The sequence below is a fragment of the Capsicum annuum genome, unplaced genomic scaffold, assembly GCF_002878395.1.
Source record: "Capsicum annuum cultivar UCD-10X-F1 unplaced genomic scaffold, UCD10Xv1.1 ctg2352, whole genome shotgun sequence".
Lineage (NCBI taxonomy): Eukaryota > Viridiplantae > Streptophyta > Magnoliopsida > Solanales > Solanaceae > Capsicum > Capsicum annuum.
The window spans coordinates 1,097,614-1,123,867 of NW_025829669.1; the positions used below are offsets into that span (position 1 = coordinate 1,097,614).

Consider the following 26,254-nt stretch of genomic DNA (forward strand, 5'->3'; position numbering starts at 1 on the left):
GATTTGTCAATTCAACAAGCACATTGATGGCGTTATGAGATCGCACAAGCTAGAGATCAGGCAGTAGTAATACTGGTAGGGGCTATTGTTCAGGCGGAAGAAAAGATCAAACTAATAGAGGCTGATATGGAAGCTAGAATAAGAGAAGCTTCACAAAGAGAGGCTGCTATTGCAGAGGCGAAGCAACAACTGCTGGCATATGTGGATATGTTGCAAGCACAATTAACCAAGTGATTGGTAAAATGGGTTCTGTTGGATTATGGTTGATGTTTGGGGAACTTTCTAAAGTTGTTATATATGTGAAGAGCTTCTAATTTGATATTTCATTTAATATTGTATCTAAGCTTATCTTTATCTTTGTTAGGTCCTCTAAATTGTGCCTAAAGAAGTTTGCTTTAGGCGAAATACTTCAGATCTTTCACATGCTTTTTAACATGAAGAAATAGCTTATACAACCTTAATTCGGATGGCAACCAGTTAAGATTACTCTTGCAGAAATCGTCCTTGATTCAGGGGTGGTTGCTGTAACATAAAATCTGCAAGATCTGGTTATGGACGGAGAAAGATGGATTGCATCAAATATGGAGATCTAAGACACCATAATACTTTAGTTAAGAAGGCTCTTTCCCATTTATTATATTTTAGTCTGTTCGCTTTTAGCACCATACATTTTCATAAAAAACGTGCTTGTACTGATTGATCCTTATAGTAGATACCATTGTTGGTTAGACATTTAGACTCTATCATACATAACTTTGATAGCTCGCATTCTAATTGTTTGAATTCTAACAGGAAAAGAGTCGCAATTATTGGAAGTGGACCCTCAGGCCTTGCTGCTGCTGATCAGTTAAATAGATTGGGTCATAGTGTCATAGCGCTTGAACGTACTGATAGGATTGGTGGTCTGATGATGTATGGTGTGCCCAACATAAATTCGAACAAAATTGATGTCGTTCAGAGGCGGGTTGACCTTATGGAGAAGGAAGGGGTGAAATTTGTAGTCAATGCTAATGTCGGAAATGATCCTGCGTTCGCCTTGGATGGCCTCACCACGCAATTTTTTTGGCTGTTGGAGCCACAAACCCAAGGTGAGTGGCATGGATGGTGTTGTATCACTTTTTGCTTTAGTATCTTTTTTGAATTAGTAATTGCTCAGTCAAACTACTTCTTGACTTAATGGTAGGGACCTTCCCGTTCCTAGAAGAGACCTCTCAGGTGTCTATTTTGCAATGGACTTTGTACATGCAAACATAAAAAGTTTACTTGATAGCAATCTGCATAATGAAAAATACATTTCTGCCAAGGGCTAGAAGGTGGTTGTTATCGGTGGAGATGATACTAGGACAAATTGTATAGGAGCATCTATTCTTCATGGCTCTGCAGTATAGTTAATCTAGAGCTTCTCCTTCAGTAACCAAATACTAGGGCTCCTGGAAATCCTTGGTCACAGGTTTGATCATGTTTTAGTTGATTTTAACCTTCTTACTCAATTAGACTTTTGCTTCATGATTATTATGTGCATGATAGTTTCAGTTGCAACACAAGGTTTTTAAGAGTTTAAATATTGAAGGAACTGCTATTTTTTTATTTTCTGTGGTAGTTGCTAGAATGGGCTTTTCTGTCCAAGTTGGGATATGTCATAAAGTGATATGTATAAGCATAATGGGTAAGTCTCATAAAAGTTTTTCTTATATTCAAATCCCAAAAGGTTAGCATGCATTTGATAATGTATCCTGACAATTAACCTCATATCAGTTAAGTTCATCTATACTTTTTTTGGAGTGTACGAATTGTCCCCATGTTTTCTTGAGGATAACTCTTTATGACAAAGCCTTCTTTAACATGATATGGGATAATGATTCATAGATCAAGAGTGATCCTTTAAACGAAGTCTATATGTCTAGAGCTAAAAGTAAATATATGATAGGGTAGATAGATGAACTTGTGGTATTAATAACAATAATATGTAAAAGAATTGGTGCTCCTCATTAAGACAATGATAGTCCTTTTGATGGCCTTTGCAACACTTATTGCTTCTTGTTTTAAACTCATTACATTAGTCAGTCAAAGTTTGCAGCACACTACTATGTGCTTAAACCATGATACCAGAAAGATAGGCATGAAACTTTGAAAGTCAGACAATTTAGCATCCACATTAACCAAAATTAGACCCAACTATCATAGAATAGTTAAAACAAGTAAATGATATTATCAAATAGATAAAACAATTACATTAACTAGCGGTTCAATAACAGTAAAGAGATCAACATTTTAACCCAAAAAGGGCATGTCATGAGTATCCTAAAGAGATCATCTCGAACATCACTAAAATACATAGAATACATTGCATTTTTTAGTCCATGAGAAGCCAAATACTCTTCAAATTGCTTAGCCAGGTGATACCCTTTATAAATACTTATAGCTGGTTCACCAACCTGAACTATCCAAAAACAGATACCTATTAACACTACTAATTGAACTCAGTCAATCAAGCTTCAACTTTTACACAAAAGGTAAAGTAAACATATAAAATATCGTAGCAGAGCCTGTAAATCACTCAGATTCTTATAATTATTGCATTGCTAATTTATTGTCCCTCATTAATTCTTTCTTTCATATTCCTCATTTGTAACTGCAGAATCCTTTAATGTCTATTCATTTATGAATAAATATATTGCTAATTTACTGTCATGTCCTTTCATAAATTTATTTATGTGTCCTTTCATACTCTAATTATATCACTATATATAGATTGGAAGTAAACTGTTTGCATACGGTAATATCCTTTGATTGTATACCATTTAGTCGAGATTTTACAATGACATATTCTATTCTTTCACAGTTGGTTTGTGGCAAAAATAATTTCATGATAAGGGTTAGACTTTGTAGAATGTGGGATGTTATTAATCACAAGAAAAATGGTAAGTTGATCAGTGTAGAAATGATATTTATTGATGAAAAGGTACTTTCTTGCGTTGTTTTTTATTTTAAGAAAACTATTTCTTCTTTAAACTTTTAGTTTACATAATACTTATGAGTTTCTTCCGTTAGGAAAATTTGATCTATGGTATAATGGATACAAATTAAGTGAACAGGCTTAAAGACATTTTGAAAGAAGGTTCTTTATTTATCATCAAAAACTTCAAAGTTGTTGAAAGCACTTTTGCATACAGACCTATTGAAAGTCCATTGACAATTATTTTGTCCGCTTAAACTGTAATCAACAATTTATCTAAAGATGTTGTTGATATTCTTATAAAAGGATTTTAGTTTATTAAACCAACTATGATTGATTCAAGGGCGGATAACCACACCGTGTTATCAGGTCTTCATTTTTCTTATTATTAATTATTGCCTAAATTATTAAAACATACTTCACCCACTTCTTTTGTAGATGTGGTTGGTTGTTTATATGAAATTGGTGAGATAGAGAATTGTGGATCAAAAGGCAAAAGAAGGGAGATTAAAATTATTACTGATTAGTAAGTCACTCATTTCTAGATAACCGCTTAATATTTTCATTATAGTCATTCATTGATGTTGTGCATCCAAATTTCATATGTATTTAAGTATCATTTTCACTTATAATTTTTTTTTAAAAAAAAATATTCATAATTTTTTCCTTTGATGTTATTTAAATGCACCTTATGTATTTAAAGTGCATTAAACTTAAAAAAAAAACGCATTTAAATTCTTTCATGTTTTTCCTTCCTCGATTTTAGGGCGATTTCTTTCTTACATCCATGTATAACTAAACAAGATTACCAAATTCTTTATATGTCTTCATATTAGAACCAAAGTATAAAAACTTATTACGATTAAATTTAGACGAATTATAGCAATTATACACCTTTAATCTCCTTTGTCTTTTTTTCATGCATAGTTTTGAGAAAGTTAAAATTACAAGAGCTTGGTGAAAAACTTGCTCCTTCCTTGTACAATAAGGATGTTGGCCCGTACATAGTGATAGTCACATCTACAACCGTGAAAGAATTTTACGGTAATTGTCCTGAATTTATTTGTCACTATTTTGAATTGAAGTACTATCTTTTTCAACAAATGTCAAACTTACATTTTATTACATTTATTGTTAATAGATGAAGTTAAATTCTTCACCACTCATGCAAGCAAAATATATGTAAATCTTGATGTACATTACGTAAGATCATTGGTTGAAAAGCTTACAACCATGTCTACGGCAGTACAAATTATCGAAAGGCCTAGTATTAATAACATTTCGATTGAGGAAGAGATGATTTTGGATCCGATGGACATTAAGGAGTCGTTTGATTCTGAATGGAGTCCTCAAATACAGGTTATTTAAAAATTTTGCTTCTAAGTTTGTGAATTTCTATTTCAACAATTTTATTTACTGTTTTAATTATGAAGTTCAACTCATTTTAAAGTTGAACACGATAAATAAATATGTTGATAAATTAACTTATTCAGATATAAATAGGTATCTGCTGATGTCTCATTGGGTAACTTGAAAGATCCTGAGGAAGAACTACACGTCATCAATGGTGCTAAAAGCTGGAAAAAAAGACATGTAATCATACATGACGCATAATTAAGTGTTGTAGATGCAAATAAATTTCAGTAGAGAGATTATTGTTGCTCCACACCTTTAATTGATATTTGAGCTAACACAAAACTGTTTCAAACTGTTGTCATTTTTAGTTTGTTTTGGCGAGTAGACGTGTTGATGAATAAATTTATTTGTTAATGTCATTGAACAGAATCAATATGATGATATTCATACTTGTATGATTATTTTTCGGGTTACGTAATATCCTAATTATTGACTATAATCGATATTATGATATTCATACTTGTATGATTATTTTTCAGCTCACATAATATCCTAATTTTTTTCGTATTTATCCAATATTATATATTGATATATCATAGGTGTATTAGAAATTTGTTTGATCATATTGTGAATTTGAAAAGCCAAAATGTAAAACAATAAAATTTAATACAATCTAACGCCTCATAACTATATAGCTACTTTAAAAATTGAAAAAAAAAAAAAGTAAAGATATTTTATTAGAATCTCAAGAGAATAATCTTAATAATTATTTGTTGTTGTTATCTTTCTTTTCAATCTTACTTTTATTTCACTTCTTTGAGTTGACAATCATTACAAACAATTTCTTCCTTACAAAGATTGAGGTATCGTCTACATACATTCTATACTTACTGAACACTGGCTATGATGCTGACTTAAAGGTCGTGGTTTGATAGGTGTTTTTATTCTTGGTTTCATTATAAATCATAGCACAACCAACTAATATCATGAGAACAAGTCAAAATCTTTGTGAATTATCCATTCACAATGTAATGATACTAAATTAGTTTCTAAAGATGGAAAAAATTGTAACGCTAATCACGACAATACATTTTTTCTTAATCGCGCGAATGATGAATCAATATTTTGATAAATTAACTTATTCAAATATAAACTTGTACTTGTTGGTGCCTCATTGGATAACTTGAAAGATTTCGAGCAAGAACTACAAGTTAGTAATGATATTAAAAATAGAAAAAAGAGAACATCTAATCATACATTTTCAAAATGTATTGTGAAATACCCGTTTACTATAATATTATTTATTATAACAGAGAGGAAATAATATTGTTTGTAAACAATTTTTTTAGTCTTATTAATTTAAAATATAGTATTCATCATGCTAAATTTAATAACCTTTATTATCTCCTATCATTATCATACAGAAGTTACAAGAAAGAAATATAGTATCTATGAAGAAAGAAATATAATATTTTACAAGTTAGCACATGCCAATTATGTGTTGCCTCTTTTAAATTTCTAAAACTCATCGCCCTCCTCTACTTCCCTTTTGTGACGTTACATTCACAATGTGTTTCGTTATTTGACGTACATTTTAATTTTTTATAAAAAAAATAAATTAATATGAAAAGAATTGAAATTTATAGAATTTTTCTTATTTTCTTATAATTAAATTTGTATTAAAACGATTTTTGCATTGGCTTTATTTTATTTTTAAGTACTCATCAATAAATATTTAATTCATTATTTCAGTTAAAGAGTTTTTTTTTTTTTTTTTTTTTTTTTTAAAGAATTTTTTTTTTTTTTTTTTGTATTTTAGTTAAAGAGGGATGATGTCCAATTAATGTGTAGTACATAAATTAAAGAAATTAAAGATATGAATATAAAAGAGCAAAAACTGATAACTGTTTCTACGTTAAACACTCTCAAATAGCCGTTTCTACGGTTTATTCATTTTCTGCTTCTCTACAGAATACACCTATGAAGGGCTCATGTATGAATTTTAACTATTCTTCTACCAAGGTTAGTAATAAACCATTTCTTTGCTCAATTATTTGTATCTAGAATTGATTTTAATGCATATTAATTTTTCAATAATTGCATTTAATTAATTCTTCAGTCTTTTCATGTTCTTTTTATGTACTATATATAGATGTAGAAGTCAATCTTCTTCATATTATAGCTTGGTTAGTCTTTTTTGCTTTTAATTTTTTACTATGATGTATTATCTTCTTTTAGAGTTGGTTAGTGATAGAGATGACTTGATGATAAGGGTTAGGATTTGTAGAATGTGGGATGCCATAAATTTCAAAAAAAATGGGAAATTAATCAGTTTGGATATGATACTTATCGATGAAAAGGTATCTCATCAATATAATTATTACTCTTTCTTATACACATTTTTTCAAAACTCTTAATTAAAAATTCACATGTTTTAATTACCGAATGTTATAAATTTATGTACTAACATTATGAGAGATCTTTATTGAAATTTTTATTACGTTCATTGTTAATAGGTGAAGTTACCTTCTCTACCGCATATGCTATCAAAGTATATGTGAACCTTGATATAGATTACATACGATCTTTGAAGCAAAAAATTTCTACCATGTCCTCGGGAGTACAAGTTATTGAAAGTTCAAATATTAATAGCATTCCAATAGACGAAGAGATGTTTATGAACCGGATGAGCATTAAGAATTTGTTGGAGTCTGATTGGAGTGCTGACATACAGGTTATCTCTTGCTTCTTACATTTTAACTTGTCATTTCAACACTTCAACAACATAGATAATAGTAAATTTTATTTTGAGGATTGTAGGAATGCATTGTTACTATGAGGAGCAAAATTACAGACATAATAAACTATTTTAGATGGTACTACATTTCATGCAATGTATGCTCGAAGAAGATTACACCTGCAAATGGTGTTTATCCATGCCTCAACTGCAACAAAGATTGCAAGTTTCCTTTGGTGAAGTAAGGATCCTGGAAGGACTATGAATTTACTTTGTATTACGAATTAATGTTAACTTATTTTTACAAACATAGGTACAAGATACACATAGAAGTGAACGACAATACCCTAAAAACTACTTTTGTCTTATTCAATGACGTGGCTGAGAAACTCCTTGATACATCAGATCACAAGTTGTTCAACAAGCTATCATAGTTAGATAATAACGATGTTCCTGCCCACGTCCAAAGCCTCTGTGAGAAAGATTTTATTTTTAAGCTTAAATTAATCAATTATAATTTGAAAGAGGGGCTTGAAAACTTTATTGTATCAAAGCTTTGGATTTCAGATGAAAAATTGGAATTAGAGTACAAGCTAAACAAAGAGAAAAAGGTATTACAATATAGTCTATTGAAATTTATAATGCACAACTTCGTATACTTTGTAAATCATCTTTTTCACTATTGGTTTTACATGTGTAGAATTTGATAGAGGATGAAAGTGAGCTAAAAGATGGCGTTTCCAAAGAACTATCCACACAAAAGGTATTTAGATTTACTGTTTCAGTTATGGGGCTTCTATTTCTTCTTAATATTAACAATTTGAATACACATGTTCACAAATGTACTTTTACAAATTAAATAGGTATCTTTTGACATCTTATTGGATAACTTAAAAGATTGTGAGGAAGAAGTGCATGTCATTGATGGGGCTAACAGTAGAAAAAGAAAAAACCTAATCATAGATGAAGATGACTTAATTGATGAAGACACAAATAAGTTCAAGAAGTAGAGAGTTTGTTGTCTGTTCTGACCTTTTACTCTTTTTAAACTTAGACAAAATAGTTTGGTCTTTTTAACCTTTTCTATTAGTGTTACCAGTAGATGTATTTTAACGAATAATTTTCTTTCTCAAGGTTGTTTAACTTTTGTTTAAAATAAGAAATCCATAATTGTCTACATACATTTTATTTATACTTACTGAACACTGGCTATGATGCTGACTTAAAGGTCGTGGATTGAGAGGAGTTTTGTGCTTGCTTTCATTATAAATCATAGCACAACAAACTAATAAAACAAGTCATAATCTTTGTGAATTATCCATTCAGAATGTAATAATACTAAATTAGTTTCTAAAGATGGAAACAACTGTAACGCTAATCACGTCTAACAATAAAAAGAATATTGGATTTGTTTGATAAGAAATGGAGCTAATAAGGTTCCTGCCTGTCATGGAAAAGATATTTGTCAGTCAAGTAATGGGGCCGTCATCAAGCATAAGCGTAGTATCTACAAGCAAAGGCAAAATATGAATAAAAACTCAGCCCCTGGTAGCGCAACTGAGGTATCTAAGGGTTGTAATGATGCTATTGTTAATAATGTTCCATCAACTGAGACTCATGAAGTTGCCTGATGATGAATCAGACATGGTCAATAATGAGAAGGCTGCGGTCAACTCTTCCTCGCAGCCGAGAATGTAATAGGACCAACAACAACCACTAGAAGCTTGATCTTGTCATGGTCGAGTTATTAACCACTGGAAACCTCCACTATGTTATAGATGGTCTTCAGGAAACAAACTCTTTATCACGGTAGGCTAACGTCCACGTACACTCTACACTCATTTCACGGGGTATGTTGTTCTTTTTATTGTCGTTGTTGTTTTTAATATTATCAGTTCCTATATTTTTTCATGTCGTGCTTTGTTTTCGTATCTACTTTGATTTATTGTATTCAAATCGAGGATCAGAACCTACCTACCTAATGGAGATAGGGGTAATGTCTGCGTATATTTCAGTTGTGGGATTTCATTATTATTGTTTTTGTTGTTGTTGTTTGATTCATTGAAGATAAGAGATCTTCTCTTACGATATAGCATTATGATTTTCATGTTACATGTTATTTGGTCATCAAATAATAAGTTGTTCATGGCAGACATACCAAATATTTTTATATTTGGGGATTCGACCGTAGATGTTGGAACTAATAATTATTTAAATGGAAGCATTCCTACAGCTAACCAATCTTACTGTGGAATTGATTATCCAAACCACACTACTACTAGAAGATGGGCATGTACTTGGTCAATCAGCTATTTCCTTTAATGTTCCAAATTCAAATATGCAAAATGCTCTTTACCTACTTCGTTTGAGATCCTGGTCGGTGCAGATATGTACTGGTGTGGTAAATGAATATCCGTGAATTTCCTTGGGTATCTGTTGTTGATGCTGAAGTATAACTGGTTTGTCTTTACCTACTTTACAAAACTTGGTTGGTAGGAAGTTAACGTGATGTTAAGGTGCTGCTGTAAAGTTTGATTTTGATTCACTTCCAAATGCATCAAAATACCACCAATCAGGTATATCGGTGTATCAGCCATTAGAGCAAGGTTGCAGACTGGGTTTCATCAGCTGCAAAAGCAAACTTGTATGGTGCCTACACGGGTACATTAGTAAGAACAGAACAACTCTCACCACTTTTTAGTGCACTTCATATATTCAACATATCCAACGTCCCTTAAATCAACCTTAAAATTATCAACTACAAGACCATTGTATAGGTGTTGTGTCATTTCCTCTTCCTAATGTTTAAGGTACGATTAAGTCTCGATATTTTCTTTTTCAAAATTTTGTTAGGATGGATGTAATGAATGTTGAATTCTTGATGGTTGCCACTTCATATTCATTTAAACTGCTCTACAGTTAGTTCTTCCTTTTCCCTATAATGTTGGCGGTGATGTTGTACTACTATGCCAGTTACTATGTTTATGATCTTGAATGTATTGCTTCATGAGTCCGGGAATAATTCAATTTACACTATTGCTTCTGGAGAACAGAGTGCAAACAATGATAATGGTAGTGAAACGGAGGATGAAAACATTGAGATTCCTGGAAAATACCAGCAAGCTGAAGTGGACGATGATGACTCTGACCTTTTAGAAGAAGATAACCAAACTGAAGTTAACTTTGATGAGGAAGGGAACATTGTGAAAAAAAAACTCCACAACTTCATTTCTCCAACTTTAATACAGCCAGTTACTTCAGCAAATGACATTTCAAACCACCAAAAGAAGGGAAAGGAAGTTAACACTCTTCTCCCGCTGGATGAACCACTGGATGCATCTACTCCGAATAAAGCACTAGACGACATTTTAGGTAAAGTCAAACACATCAATGCTATGCCAAGTAAGGGAGTAGATGATTTGCAGGGGACAGTTTTCATTAGCAAACTTCCTTTTGATGTGGATTATGGAGATGTCAAATAGCGGTTTTAAGCTTTTGGTAAAGTGGAGTACTTTGCTCCAGTTCTTGAACAAGTTACCAAGTATGAACTCTACTATGTATTTACACTATGCTGTCTAATTGCTCCAATTAAATTCTTATTCAACATGTTGCAGATGACCAAGGGGTACAGGATTTCTCGAATTTTAAACAGATGAATCTGCTATTTTTGCTGCCAGCGTTGTGGATGGTTTAGGTGTCTTTCTCATGATAAGGAGTTGCAGAAGATCAAAAAGGAGGCTAATGAACAGATTCCTACTGAACAACAAGGAGGCGCTAATGAACAATATGGAAATGTTCTTACTTCTTTTTTGAGAAAAGCAAAAGATAATGAACTTTTACATGTTTGAGCTCTGCCAGTTCTGTTCTGTATCCTTTCACAGGGTATGTCTTTATTTTTGCTGTCGTTGTTCTTTTTGTTATTAGTAGTTGCTATATTTTTTCATGTCGTGCTTCATTTTCATATCTACATTGATTTGTTGAACTCAAACCGACGATCACAACCTCTATACCTCCGTGAGGTAGGGGTAATATGTGCGTATGTTTCACTTGTGGGGTTTTATTATTATTTCTTTTGTTGTTGTTGTTTGATTCTTTGATTTGGGTTTTCGTTAAGATTCGATCTTGATGTTTATTTACTCATTCTGTTGTTTCAGGCAATTCTTCTGGTCTAGATGGTACAACCAGCGGGCCAGAATGTAGGTAAGAAAACTCTGGGTGTTTCATACCTACTGGACCTGCAACTGAGAGTTTTCCCATAGAGTTGAGGGAAGGGGATGGAAAACATATTTAAAATAAGCAAGGAAAAGCACATGGCGTGTGTACCCAACGGGTTTCAACCGAATTGAAATAGGATACTGACATTACTGCTCCCTTTCAAATGAGGTTGCTTCAGTTGGGGATAGCTACTTTAGGAAGTGTTGATTTCTTCTGATATGCTACAATTGTTCACTTCTTACATTCATTCCATGACTGCAAGTATGGATTTGACGAAAATCAAGTGTACATATTTTCTGATGACACGGTTCCTAGATGCCTAACTGCAGCACAGTATGTATATATTCACAGGGTGGCAGTGGCTTTGGTAGTGAAAGTTCTGATAATGCTACCCTCTAGGTTGGACGTAAAGAAGTGTTGCAGTGAGAACAAAGAAGAGGAAGTTTGAGGATAAAACTAACCAACATAAACTACTCAAACTGACGGTATCCAGCAGCGCTCTAAGAAGCTTAAGATGTGGTTCCAATCCTATACCATTCTCAAGTTCTTACGTAGCTTAATATTATGGAGATAGTAAGAACAACTGCGTTGTCGTTTTTGGTTTGCATTTTTATTGTATTTCCACCCTAAAATATCTATTAACAGTTATTAAATTCAAAAAAATGAAAAAATAATTTTAATCAAACATTTTCTTCTTTTTGCAATTGTGTTTTCCTTTTAGCCCCCAAGACCAGGACTTCCAAGATTTGAGATGAGGAGATTGAAATTATGCAAAGGAAATCCAGTTGTGTGTTGAACCTATTCCTTAATGTTTCTTGCATGAACGGGTTGCTATGAACGTGTAATTTTCTGCAAAAAGAATTCAATTGGCATAAGTGAGATGTGCACAAGTGCTTACTGGATATGGATTTAGGTGTAGAATAAACAGGTCGATTGTGGAACTACCAACCTGGCCTATCAAGTGTGTCATCAAAAATTCACCATGGGAAACGCCAACAACTATAATGTAGAATGGATCTGCAATTCCCTTACCAACGACATGGTCTATGGCAGCATCTATTTGAACAGGAAATGAAGCTAAAACTTGAATTTTGATCAACTGACTCTATGAAAGCCTCCTTACTTTTGCGACCCCACCTATTTGCAACATCAGTTACCTTATCACAAAACAGTGAAACCAAAAGGCACCTACCAATCAAACAGACAAATAAAGACGATACATTTAACCAGGAATGAATTCATTCTTCAAAAACATAAACCATCAAAAACTGTTTTACCATGCTGCAACTCTTGTCAGAGAATCACCAGATAGTACTTATCAGATCTCTTTTCAGCAAGGATATGAGCATACAACATAAACAAATGCCTAAGGAGAAGCTACTTTAACACACTTAAAAATTACTTACAAAAAACTAGGTCTTACAGGACCATGAAAATTATGTTTGTAACATTAACTGTGAAAGTGTTTCCAATTATACCTGAAGCTTCCTAAGATGCCATGGAAAATCCGCAAATGTCAAATCCATCATACTCCTGGCACCTTCTCTAGCATAAACAACTTTTTTCATGAACTGCAACATTGTTGCAAAGACTTTTAGTCACGAATGCATATTAAACAAAAAGACAATAATATGGAATATAATTCTCGCCATTTTCCTCAACATTAAATCGATGGCCGATTTAACCTTCAGTTTATGAATTGCTGTAAGGTAAATTGCATAGTTTTGATCGGAAGATTGTAATTTTGATGAAGAGAGACCCTTCCCAGACCCCAATTGTGGGATTACACTGGACATGTTCTTTCGGAACCTTTCAAAATCGAAGCAAATTGAAAACTGCAATTTTCTTAGCCTAAATTTTAAAAACAAAAGAAAACAACAACTATGTTTTGTTTGATCCATATTTCATTTAGTCATACTTTTGGCTGTAATTGATACTGAATCAATATTTTCTACCAATGCTAGGTCTCAATAGTTGCCATCATTATTTCAACTTTTGAATCGTGACCAGTGGTGGAGCCATAATATTCATTAAGGAGGTTCATAAGTGAACATATGAACTAAACAAAGGAGGTTTAACATCTAATATATCCACACATAAAAAAGTCATTTTAACCACGCAAGGGTAGCTCCGCCCCTGATCGTGACAGAATGCCCAAGATTTTCCATACAAATGCCACAAACAAGACTAATACACACACGATGCAGTTCACTACATAAAAAGGAAGACAGAAAACTATCATAGACAGCAGGATTTTAAAGTAGCAAAATAACATCAGCCAGTACAGACCTTGACTACCCAGCTCATGAGAAGGTCGAGATGGTTTGGACATACTTTGCGTCGACCAATAGATGCATTCCGTTCCTATGAAACCATGATAAATGAAGGTGTTAAAAAGGATGGGGTAGACCTAAAATTACATGAAGGAAGTGGTCTCACAGACCTCCAAAAACTTGGTATGAATAGACTTACTTAAAGATAAGGAGATACAAAATGAAAGTTATTGACACCATTTTCCTCAACATTAAACCGATGGCCGATTTAACCTTCACTTTATGAATTGCTGCAAGGTAAATTGTATAGTTTTGATCGGAAGACTGTAATTTTGATGAAAAGAGACCCTTCCCAGGATTACACTGAACATGTTCTTTCGGAAACTTTCAAAAGTGGAGCAAATTGAAAACTGCAAATTTTTAAGCCTAAATTTTAAAAACAAAAGAAAACAACAACTATGTTTTGCTTGATCCATATTTCATTTAGTCCTACTTTTGGCTATAATTGATACTGAATCAATATTTCTTGGCAATCCAAAAACACATCAATAAAATAATAACCTGTTTTGACCTCTCAATGGCCTGATCTGTCTCATTTAAGCCTAATCTGAAAACATAGACTAGGCTACCGTGTATGTCGACACGATTCAGTTTGATATATTAACGGCTTACTTTTATTGACATACATATGCGCACGCACACACACATATTTATGCACATATACGTATGTAAAGGCTTTTAGAACGGAGCAGTTCTGATTTGATTCTCTTGAGACTTGACACAACCAGTTCAGTCTAATAATCTTATATACCAAGAGCTCATTTGTCCTTCTGAAGTGAATGAATCTCTTTTGCCTGCCAATACATGACTTTTTGACAACTTGCAAGGGAACTTTGATCTCATAGTTTTTTAATTCTTCCCTATATGTTTTAAAATATTTTCAAAGCAACTATGCCTATATAGCTTTCTGAGTGCTGATATAACATCGCAGATATGAGCAATCAACATCTATCCAAACTCTCATCTTCTGCACCGTAACAGAAAGTACAAAACATCCAAGATGAATCAAAGGATCAGTGCATCAGTAACTTCTCTTTCATGAGACACCCATCTAAAGTCTAAACAAAGAAATCACCTTTTCATGTTACATAAATACTATGCTGCAGAGTGTTAGATACTACAAACATCACTCTGGAATGAAAATATTAACTGGGTCTATCAGCGCCTCAAGTAAATTGACATGTCGGATACTCAAGTAAATATAGTTCAACTTCTGAGTACCAACGTAGACGGATGCGCTTGAATATTAAAACAGACAACAACAGTGTTTTGTATATTTCGATACATAACAGGACTGAACAGGATTGCTTTAAAGAGGCCAATTCTCAATGGGTTAGTTTTGCGATAGATTTCAGATTTAGGATCTTCTATGTTTTCACACTACTATGTACGCATACATGGAACACATATATTCATCCTCTATAATAAATCTTCTATAATGTTTTCATTGACGATCTTTACTCATTAATGATGTACATTTGCATATATTCATTTGGTCATTTTGCTTTACTTAATTATAAAATCAGTATTAAAACAAATCAGTAACCGATATTCTTATTAAACAACTGGACAAATCCCAGATTTTCCTCCCAATCTTATTCAGTTACACTTTTTCAAAAACACAATAATAGTTCATTCCTATTAACTGCTTAGGCAAATTCAATATTCTCCTATTCATATTCAAATTTGTTATACGCAAATCATACAACCATCCATTCATATTCCATCCTCAAATTCAACACAGATCACACTCAACGAAGGGGAGAAGTTTATTTTCTTATTTAGTTATTCAAAAAACTTACGGCGAGAACAAATTTATACTGCGTTACAATTTATATCTTTCACATCATCACGGCTGAGCATTTTGTTTTCGAGTGGTATGTATGCTCATTACTTCTGCATTACAACTTTGACCTTTATTTGGCTATAACCAAAATATCTAATCTTCTAAAACATATGCAACAGGCACAATGGAATTGCTATCTGCTATTGTTAAAGAATGCACTGTCTCAGTGAACATTCCCTTAGAAATTAACCTACTAGAGCAGCTTCAACCAGAATTAGCTCGGCAGGAACGGATGCTGAAAATTAGATCGAACATAAATGAGTCAATAGCCGAATGTAGTCGAATGAATGAGGGAGATGCTTCTATAAAAAATAATAGATGCAAGTATTCAAGATTGAAGAGAAAGGTTGCAATAATTGACAAAAAATACAAGCATCATCTCAAAAAAACATTATCCACCTTATATGTTTTGTGAATAGATTCACAAAGATGATGAAGCTAACAAACTTCTCAGGCAGACATGATTCAATTCATCAAAACGGTATGTTAATCTGCATCACCATTTATGTCTTAACAAAATGCTAAAATACTACCTTTTATTCATCTGTGAAGCTTAATAAAACATTAACTGCCTATAAAATTCTTATGTTTATATTTATAACTTCGAATTTGACAGGTCATTACACAACAAATTGGAATTTTGGTCACCCAAAGTACACATGCCAATATTGTGGTGCACTTTTATGGTATGAAGAACGGAAAAATAAAATAGTACCGACAAAAAAACGGATATTCTCATTTTGTTGTATGGAAGGAGGCCGTGTCCAACTACCGTTATTGAGTGAACCACCAACATATCTCAAGTATCTTTTGGGAACAGAATCTGGAAAAGTAGGTACCCATTTTCGCAAAAATATCAGGGCTTATAACTCCATATTTGCATTTACATCTATGGGAGGCCGAGTGGATGGATCTATCAATCGCTCAAAGGGGCCATATATTTTCAGAAGGAACGGTCAGAATTACCATCACATAGGATCTTTATTGCCTGAAATAGGAAAAACACCACGGTTCGCTCAGCTATATATATATGATACTGAATAAGATAACCAACAGAATGAATTATTTGTCGCAAGGAGAATTTGATCTCAAAATTGTCCAGGCCCTATCCGCAATGCTGGACGAGCATAATATTTTGGTACAAACATTTCGAATAGCTAGGATAGATATAACAGCATCCCCAATTTGTATTTCGCCTGTGTATTCTATCTAACAGGACAAGGGATGGTCGACAATACAACGTACCCACCACTTCTGAAGTAGCGGAATTAATTGTTTGTGATCTTACAGAGGAAAACTTCCAGCGAGATATAATTGTAGAGCATCGAAAAAATGGACTTCAAAGAATTACAGATTTACACCCAAGTTTCATGTCTATGACATATCCATTAATACACCCGTTTGGTGAAGACAGATACAGACTTGGAATTAATTTGGTGGAGGTGAACAACAAGACTCACAAGCGGCAAAATTTATCGATGAGAGAGTTTTATTGCTTCAGGATACAACAAAGATTAAACGGGGGGCACACTCTGTTAATGGCGGGTAGACTATTACAACAATACATTGGCGATGCTTATATGGCAATAGAGGAAGAAAGATTTCGTTATATTCGGAATAATAAAAAAAACTCAGAGTTGATCTTTACTCTGGCTTAATGGATGCCATTCGCCGTAGTGATTCAGATAGTTCAATGATAGGAAAAAGTATTATCTTACCCTTCTTGCACACTGGAGGACCTCGATATAGGGCACAAAATTATCAAGACGCAATGGCAATTTGTAGGTGGGCTGGTTATCCAGATTTGTTCCTCACTTTCACATGCAATCCAAAATGGCCAGAAATAAATGAAATGCTACACTTAATTGGCCAACATGACGATGATAACCGAGTGGACATCATATGCAGAGTCTTCCAGATAAAATTATTTCAACTGATGCAAGATCTGAAAAAACAACAGCCTTTTGGAAAAATAATCGCCTGTAAGTTCAAAATTATACATTCTCATGTCCGGCATCACTTATTCATTCAAGTTGTTAAATTATGGTTAAAAAAATATGAATACTTCTATAGCATCCTAACAAACATATATATCATTAATTATGTAGGTTTATATACTAGAGTTTCAGAAAAGAGGACTGCCTCAAGCACATATATTGCTCTTCCTGCATCCCACGTTAAAAAGTCCATCCATCAATCATATCGACACAATCATAACAGCTGAAATACCTGATATGGAAGTTGATCCAGATGGTTATAATCCTGTAAACAACTACATGATGTATGTACCTTGTGGAGCCCTCAATCCCCAATGCCCATGTATGAAGCAAGGGAAGTGCAGCAAGCATTTTTCGAAGAAGTTCAATAATCAAACAACTTTTGATGCAGATGGATTTCCCATTGATAGGAAAAGGAACATAGGTACTCAAGTCCAAAAGACGACGTCCTATTAGACAATAGATATGTCGTCCCTTACAACAGGAATTTGATTGTCAAATTTGATGCACACATAAATATAGAGCTATGCAATTACTCAAGGTCGGTGAAGTATCTATTTAAATATATCAATAAGGGATCTGATAGAGCAACTGCCACAATAGAATGTACTAATACTGCTGAAGTACATGATGAGATAAAAAGATATTTAGACTGCAGATACATATCAGCTACAGAAGCTTGCTGGAGGATATTCATATTTGACATACTCCATAGAGAACCAGCAGTTGAGCGTTTTCCATTCTATTTAGAGGGAGAAAACACCATAGTATTTGAAGAGGAAGAACGACCTGAAAACATAATAAGAAGACCTGCATCAGTAAAAACAAAATTCACAGAATGGTTCACGGCGAACCAAAAAAATGATGATGCACGTGAACTGACATATTCAGAATTCCCTACGCATTGGGTTTGGGATGAAAATGGGAAAAATGGGAATAGAAGAAAAATGGGCAAGACAGTTGGTAGAATTTATTTTGCACATCCGGCAAGTGGAGAATGGTTTTATATGAGAATGCTACTGAATTTCGTCAAAGAAAGCACTTCCTTTGAAAGCATAAGAACAATAAATGGAGTATCGTACAAAAATTATTAGGAGGCATGCTATGCATTAGAGTTATTGGAAGATAACAAAGAGTGGAATGACTGTTTGGCTGAAGCTGCATGTTTTGCATCTAGAAATGAACTTAGAAATCTCTTTGTGACAATACTAACTCACTGTCAAGTATCTGATTCAGCAAAATTATGGAGTACCAACTATGAAATTTTATCAGAAGATATAATGTCATTACAGCGAAAGAGATTTCAAGTGAAAGATTTACAGCTAACTCAAAAACAACTCGAAGCATATACATTACTTGTAAAGATGGGAAAAAGTTTGAAAGATATAGATGGAATGCCACTTCCAGATTCCGCTTTAGGGGAAACCGTCTAATCAATGAGGAATTAGACTATGACAAAGAAAATTTACAGAAAGCGCATGACAAATCGTTTACACTTTTAAATGATTGTCAAAAGTCAGTGTATGGAGCAATAATGGCATCAATTTCCAATGAAGAAGGCCGTTTATTTTTTATAATGGGACATGGTGGTACTGGAAAGACATTTTTATGGAATGCAATAATTTCGAAGTTGAGATCACAATCAAAAATAGTTCTCCCAATTGCTACTTCCGTAATAGCAGCTTTGTTATTACCAAATGGTAGGACAGCTCATTCGCGATTTCATATTCCTTTGGACATAAGTGCGGAATCAACTTGTGAAATAAAACAAAACAAGGAAGTCAGTTAGCTGAACTTTTGCTGAAAACTTCTTTAATCATCTGGGATGAAGCACCGATGACAAATAAATTCTGTTTTGAAGCCGTAGACAGGACGCTGAGAGATATCCTTCGAGTGAAATATGAAAACAATTCTGACAAAACATTTGGAGGTCTTACGGTCGTATTTGGTGAAGATTTCCGTCAAATACTACCAGTAATTTCAAAGGGAACACGCGCTGATATTATAGATGCTTCGCTAAACTCCTCATACTTGTGGCCATTTTTAAATGTGTATGAGTTGAAGCAAAATATGCAACTTTGTAGTGGCAAAGTAACTGACCATGAGGCTGCTGAAATTACCACTTTCGACAAATGGCTATTACAAATTGGAGATGGATCTTTTTATGACGATGTGAACAATGAGCTCATTAAATTGCCTCCTGATATATGCATCACACCATCCAACGATCCAATTGACTCAATCGTCGAGGAAGTTTACCCATCTCTCTTGCAGAATTACGATGACCCATCATATTTGAAAGAAAGAGCAATACTAACGCCTAAAAATGAAATGGTTCAGGAGTTGAATGATACAATTATGAAAATGATACCAGGTGAAGGAAGAACATATTTTATCTCGGACAATGTGTGCAAAGCAAGTATGAATACTAATGATGAAGATCTGTTGTACCCACCAGAATTCTTAAATAGCCTAAGATTTTCCGGCATCCCTAATCATGACATACACTTAAAAGTAGGCACTCCAGTTATGCTTCTCATAAATTTAAACCAAAGTGAAGGCCTTTGCAACGGAACAAGGAACAAGATTGATTGTTACACATCTTGGTAATTGATCTGCTAGCGCAAATATCATCTCCAGAAAGAACATCGACTCAAAAGTAACAATACCAAGAATTATTATGTCTCCCAACGATTCTAAGTGGCCATTCAAGTTGAGAAGACGACAACTGCCTTTAGCACCATGTTTTGCCATGACAATTAATAAAAGTCAAGGACAGTCTCTTAACCATGTTGGATTGTATCATCCAAAACAAGTATTCACACATGGCCAATTATATGTAGCAGTATCTCGAGTAACAACAAGACAAGGATTAACTATACTAAATATTGACGACGACATGAAAGACCCTGCATTCATCAAAAATATTATTTACAAAGAAGTATTCCAAAATATATCAGCACAACTTAAAACAAGCACAAATCATTAATTTATTACACTCATCTACCGTTTGCTCTGTTTTGGGGTAATTAGGTATACAAATGATGAATGATGGCATAGATAAAGTAAAAGCTCGCCGCAATGATATACAACCAAAGGAGTTTGAGATAAGCACCAATGGACACTATTTCATTTCAACTTATATTCTGATTATTATAAATGTTTCGCTCTTTCAACACAACTTTGCAGAGAGTTGGTTCTCAAATTATTTAGTTCTACTTTAAATTTTTAGGTATTTCATTGGATACCACGTTTAAAGACCTCAATCTCAACTTTGTCTATCAATTGCATCGATCTTGGTATAAAAACCTTATAAGCTGATAAAACCTTTGTCCAGTTCTTTACTGAGGTCTTCATATTCATAGAATGACGTACTTTATTCTCGCGGTTCTCATACAAAATCATAAACATTGTCAGTTTCCCGAAGCTGAGAATATCATGCTCTACAGTTTTTACATTCGTCTATATATCTCCAATTATTGCATCCTTCTGGTAACAATTCTGGAAAACTTTGTACATCCATGTTACATTATCTTAAGCTGGTTGTCGTGGTTGTGTGAAGTGAAGTTATATTGTTAATATTACAGCCTTTAAAGAGGATTGTTCCTTCTGTTTTCTATTTTACATAATTGTCAATTATACAACTAGAGGAATGTATGATGTTTTTGTCAACTTTATAAAGGCTGCATGTGGTCTGACTAAGAAGGCAAATGAGCAGATTGTGGACATTGATGCTGCAGATGTGAACAATGAAATGTCAGTTTTGGAATATGTTGAAGACAGTTACAGATTCTACAAACTAGCTGAGGTATCCATTGTCTTGAACTTCAACTTTATTTTCATTTCTTGTATACTAGCAATATTTATGATCAACTCGAATTTTTGTGGTTCTCTGCAGAGTGAGACAAGAATTCATTACTACATTGATTCACAGCCTAACCACAAGTTTGAGCTTAATCCAGAAACTCTTTACCTCACAATCAACATTGTTGATCGTTACCTCGCTGTGGAGACTGCATCAACAAGGGAACTGCAGTTGGTGCGCATTATTGCCATGCTTATAGCCTCTAAATATGAAGAAATTTGGGCGGTAAAATATGAAATCCTATTTCAACATATGAGCTGTTAATGGCTAAAGCTAACAGATTTCTAAATGTTGTAATTTGTTTTTTCAGGTCAATGACTTTGTGTGCATCTCGGGCAAAACTTACAGGCACGAGCAAGTGTTAACTATGCAGAAACAAATTCTCGGGCAACAGGAATGGTATCTACTTATGACAAGTGAATTTGCAGCAGCTGCACCACCCCCAAGGTAAATTCCCACTGATGTGTCGACTAATTGTACATCCAACCTTTTCGCCAAACAGGAAGCATCTTTATTTCTCTGCAATATTTACAATAGCCAGAACAGTATTCTGCAGAAGATTTAGTACCTTGGAAGTTACCAACCACCTCAAGAACCCAGGATACGTGGAAGTTTTCTGTATGACCTCTTCTATGCTACAATACAATTCGAAGACAGGTACTTATTCTAGCTTTTTTCAAATATGTATGTCGTCTCAAGTTTCTACAATAGGGTAACTCTTATCCCACAAGTGACATTTCTGAGTAATTGTACTCCCAAACTTTACTACAAACAGGAAGTCATCTTCATTTCTCTGCAATTTTTACACGAGCCAGTCAACAGTGTTTTGCAGAAGAAATAGTACCTTGAAAGTTACCAACCGCCCGAAGAACACAGGATACATGAGAAGTATTCTATATGACCTCTTCTATACTCAGTATTGAACATATTTCAAAGCGAGGAAATCACAAGTTCTTGCAGTTGGTGGCTGCAGAGCTTCTTCGTTATGCTCATGGCAACACTGTAACGTATAAAGATTATCTTTGGATGTTTATTGTGTTTATTGATGGTAATTTTAAATTTAGTGGTTTGTAAGATGCTCGACATTGGATTTTTAAGCTGATATATTGAAGGGGTTTTTGCTAATATAGTTAATTTCACCATGACAAAACCCATCCTGCATGCTCATGGAAAAACTGCTCAGGTATAAAGTTAGTTCACAGGCTTTTATGGGTTCTTTTTTTGTCTTCTTAATTGTGTTTATTGATATTAATTTCAACTTTAGTGGTCTGTTAGATGATTAAACATTGGATTATTGAGCTGAGTTTTTGAAGGGGTTTGGCTAATATGGTTTAATTTCAAATAGTTAGTGTGACAGGTATAGTGATTAGCTCTTAATCTTGGTCGGTTCTTGTATTTTCTCTTCGACTTTAATGGTTTGTTCGATGGTTAAAGATTGGAATTTTGAGTTGAGTTTTACAAAGGCCAATATGGTTAATTTCATGTTTACAGTGCACTATACACCCTTGTGTTGTGGTCCTTCCCCTGACCCACACATAATGAGGCTCCTTAATCCATACGCCTGCCCTTTTAGTGTGAGAGGTATAAACATTAGCTCTTAAACTTTGATGTAAGTTCAGCTTTAGTTGTTTGTAGATGATCAAGATTGCATCGTACAGGTGAGTTTTAAAAGGGGTCTGGTCAATATGGGTTAATTTCAAACATGTAGTGTCACTTTATCTGCCTTACCAAGACTAGGATACGCTTTCATGGATTCATAATTTTTTCCTTCTTAATTTTGTTTATTGATGTCAATTTCAAACTTTAGTGGTTTCTAAGATGGTCAAAAATTTGATTTTAGAACGGGTTTGCATAATATGAGTTACTTTCAAACATCTACCGTGACTTTAGGTGCCCTACTACCCAATCTACCAAGCGGCATCTATTGATGAATGGTTTACAAAGGTATTCCTTATGAACTAATTGTTCTACACTTCTTACTTGGCGTAGTTTGTTACATGGGTAGTTAGTGGGAGCGCAGTTTCCATTTGGATATGTGACCTCAAGGCTGGGGTAGCTTTACGGGGCACCTGTATTGTATTTGTGGATGTAGCATGTTAAGGGTGTAGTAGTGGATAGGGAGGTTTGCGTCCCACCACCACCACCACCCTTTTCTAGAAAACCAAGAAAAAATAGGTAACTTTAAGTTTACTTTGGCACTTGTATTTGTGGGTGCCAGGTTACCGACATAGCATTTACCGGATAAAGAAAGTTTAATTTCAACGACAACGAACTTTTTGTGGGGGTATAGTGGTTTTCATTCTGCCAAATGTATAATCTTTACGCCAATTAGTTGTGCTGGGTGCCTCTGAGCAATTCATTTTTACAGTTAATTAGTTTAATTCTTATATGTCTTTTTACACCAAATCGAGGCTCCATTATTCAGATAATAACATAATAATTCTGATTTTCAACTGACCCTTGATCATCTCAAGGATAAGCCAACACAGACGAAACCCCAATCATCATCAACTTTTGGAGTGACCAGCAGTGTTAGGTCAGCTGCAGCAAGGCTCTTAGGTGGAAATGGTAGAAAAAAACTTAGTTTTGTTGGAGAAAATGGTGGAAGTAAGTATATAGTGGCATAAGTGGTAGTATTGGATCATTTGGGGTGTCAACTTCAAGTAATTTTCCTGGTAATTAAAACTTGGATAGAAAAGGAACCTATTGAGTGTTCAATGTTGGTGATGCAATTTATGTCACCGACTTGAACTCTCGAGATAAGGAAAGCTCATCAACATGTTTGCTCTCTGACATGATAGATTTGATGATATGAATTATGAGAGATTTATTGTCCAATATAGGACCCTATAAAGTCTATACATTTCAGCAATTCAAAACCCGTTTGCCATGCATTTGATCCAGATGCAAAGGAAGGACCCGACTTGTTCATTGGGGTAAATTCTAGAGATGGTATTTTTCATTCTATTAGTCTATGTGACATATTATATATTTACAGCTTCCAGTAGGATTCATTTTTCAATCACAACGTCTGTTTTATACTTGCAGTTTATTCAGTATCTTTACGGCAACAACTACAACATATTGGGAAGAAGCTTATTAGGGCACAACATTACAACAAGGATAGTGTTGAGTATAATGAAGAAGGCCAGCGGTATGAGTCTTCCTATACTGAAGCCTGTACCTTCCTTTTGGAGTTTGGAAATAGGTCTTCAAACCAGGTCATTGTGCATTATTACTGTTGTTGTTTCCTTGTACTGATCATGATGACATTGAATTACCACTAACCTCTGAATTCATCATTCTTCCTATCAACAGTTGAAAAAAAAAACCGTATGTTTCTTATACTGCATACAAGAATGAACAGGACGATCACAACATAAATAAATCTAGAGTAAATATAAAATTGATCGAAGAAAATAATAAAAGTTTTATCTCCGCGCTTCGCTAGTTTAAATATAAATTGAAAATACCCCAATTATCCCCACTGATAAGATTATTATAAAATTTAAACTGAAAAATTAATTTTTTGGTTGTGAAGTTGATTTATTTTCGAGGCAATCAATAGTTATTTGGTGTATTTTATGTGCAATCATTATTGATTATTTTTCCTTTTTTTTTTTGTTATTTATCATAAATGATGTACTTATGATATTTGGCTTACCTTTTATCACCTAATACTTTGTGAAAATTGATATTGAATTAAGTTGGTATAGATTTTGATTGATTATGTTCATGTAATTCTTAATTTATAAGTTTATGCAGACAATGGACTTCTTCGATTATCTTATATTTACGTGTAATACTATTAAAAAAATAGAAAAAAATATAACAAAGAAAGTTAAAAACTTATTGTTGATATTATAATTTTTTAATGATCATTGATGTTTGATACATTTGTAATTTGTTTATATCTTCAATGAAGATACACTCAAAAGAACGGTATAAAATAAACCTCTGACGTAGTTGCTATAGTTGTTTATTTTTGTTAGTATGATTATGAAATGTCTTTTATTTGATTGAATAGACTATCATCGATCTCTTAGCAATAATCACTTATTTAGATTTTTAATTATTTATTAGTATTTATGATTAATATTGTATTTGTCTTTTATCATAAATGTATCTATCATGGATAAAAAGATTACAAGTGATGTTAATCATTAGATTTCTACGAATAAATATCAAGATATGTTTTTATGCTTAATTTATTTTTTAATTAATTTGTTATTATTTATTATTAATATTATTATTTTTTTAATCACAGATACATCTAAGGAGTCTGAAGTTTCCACGGATATGATGTACGTAAATTTTTAAAAAATGTAAATGAATATTTGAGAAATCAACAAGTACAATGGAGACTCGAAATATATATAAAGGAGATTGACCAGATCAGTTTCATAAAGAATAAATGTAAATATATTTGTATGTGCATGAATATTATTATGTCATAATTTTTAGCTTAATAAATTTCTCTTAAGCATAAAGACGACTCTGGAATAGTATTATATTTACATACATATTTTTTTTCGGGGGTTATCAAATAAAATTGTAGGTATTTAAATACTTTTATTTATTTTCTTCAAAATTTTACTTGCAATTTATATTTGTTAATAAATTTTCTTACCAATTTTCCGTGCCATTATATTATATAACAAGTGGTATGTTTTCATTCATTTTTTAGTAGTTCCATATAATATTGACTTCTTTTTAATCCTAGAGGCAAAGGTAATAATTTTTTTAAAAAAATATGAATTAAAATAAATTAAAAGTGAACATGAGATAAAACTATCTCCAATAGATGTGAAGTGTTTAGCTCAAATAAGAAGTTACTATAAATTTTAAACAATAAGTACTACTAAAAAATTAAATTAGATTATATTAGAGTCTTCTTCTATTATATGCTTATTTTTGGTAAAATCTACTCTATATTTCATTTTATTATT

At 33.3% G+C, this 26,254-nt stretch overlaps 2 protein-coding genes and 1 long non-coding RNA gene across 15 annotated transcripts; all 3 read left to right on the forward strand.

The window, feature by feature from the left end:
* Window positions 1-6: 6 nt before the first annotated feature.
* Window positions 7-4,792, forward strand: LOC107849004. Of its 4 annotated transcripts, XR_007049284.1 has the most exons (9): window positions 7-237; window positions 365-610; window positions 793-1,088; window positions 1,184-1,450; window positions 2,843-2,921; window positions 3,395-3,482; window positions 3,884-4,000; window positions 4,098-4,315; window positions 4,460-4,792. It is a non-coding gene; the product is annotated as an uncharacterized LOC107849004 (long non-coding RNA). The 4 variants fall into 4 exon arrangements; XR_007049285.1 differs by having other exon boundaries at window positions 7-610; window positions 4,450-4,792; XR_007049282.1 differs by having other exon boundaries at window positions 7-610.
* Window positions 4,793-6,184: 1,392 nt separating this feature from the next.
* Window positions 6,185-11,949, forward strand: LOC107848997. 10 transcript variants are annotated; one of them, XR_007049290.1, is made up of 9 exons: window positions 6,185-6,334; window positions 6,829-7,046; window positions 7,133-7,290; window positions 7,363-7,660; window positions 7,750-7,812; window positions 8,508-9,718; window positions 10,103-10,590; window positions 10,664-10,931; window positions 11,204-11,949. XR_007049290.1 is itself a non-coding variant. In XM_047402501.1 (9 exons), the coding sequence occupies exons 4-7, from the start codon at window positions 7,497-7,499 to the stop codon at window positions 10,529-10,531; spliced, it is 576 nt and encodes a 191-aa protein (XP_047258457.1). In that variant the 5' UTR covers window positions 6,185-6,334; window positions 6,829-7,046; window positions 7,133-7,290; window positions 7,363-7,496; the 3' UTR covers window positions 10,532-10,590; window positions 10,664-10,931; window positions 11,204-11,949. The 10 variants fall into 10 exon arrangements, 3 of the variants coding, with proteins under 3 accessions (XP_047258457.1, XP_047258456.1, XP_047258458.1); XR_007049289.1 differs by having other exon boundaries at window positions 8,508-8,858; XR_007049286.1 differs by having other exon boundaries at window positions 8,508-8,611; window positions 8,692-10,590.
* Window positions 11,950-17,100: 5,151 nt separating this feature from the next.
* On the forward strand, window positions 17,101-19,229 carry LOC124890732. Its single transcript, XM_047402526.1, has 4 exons — window positions 17,101-17,425; window positions 17,664-17,864; window positions 17,963-18,403; window positions 18,733-19,229. The coding sequence occupies exons 1-4, from the start codon at window positions 17,101-17,103 to the stop codon at window positions 19,227-19,229; spliced, it is 1,464 nt and encodes a 487-aa protein (XP_047258482.1).
* The last annotated feature ends 7,025 nt before the right edge of the window (window positions 19,230-26,254 follow it).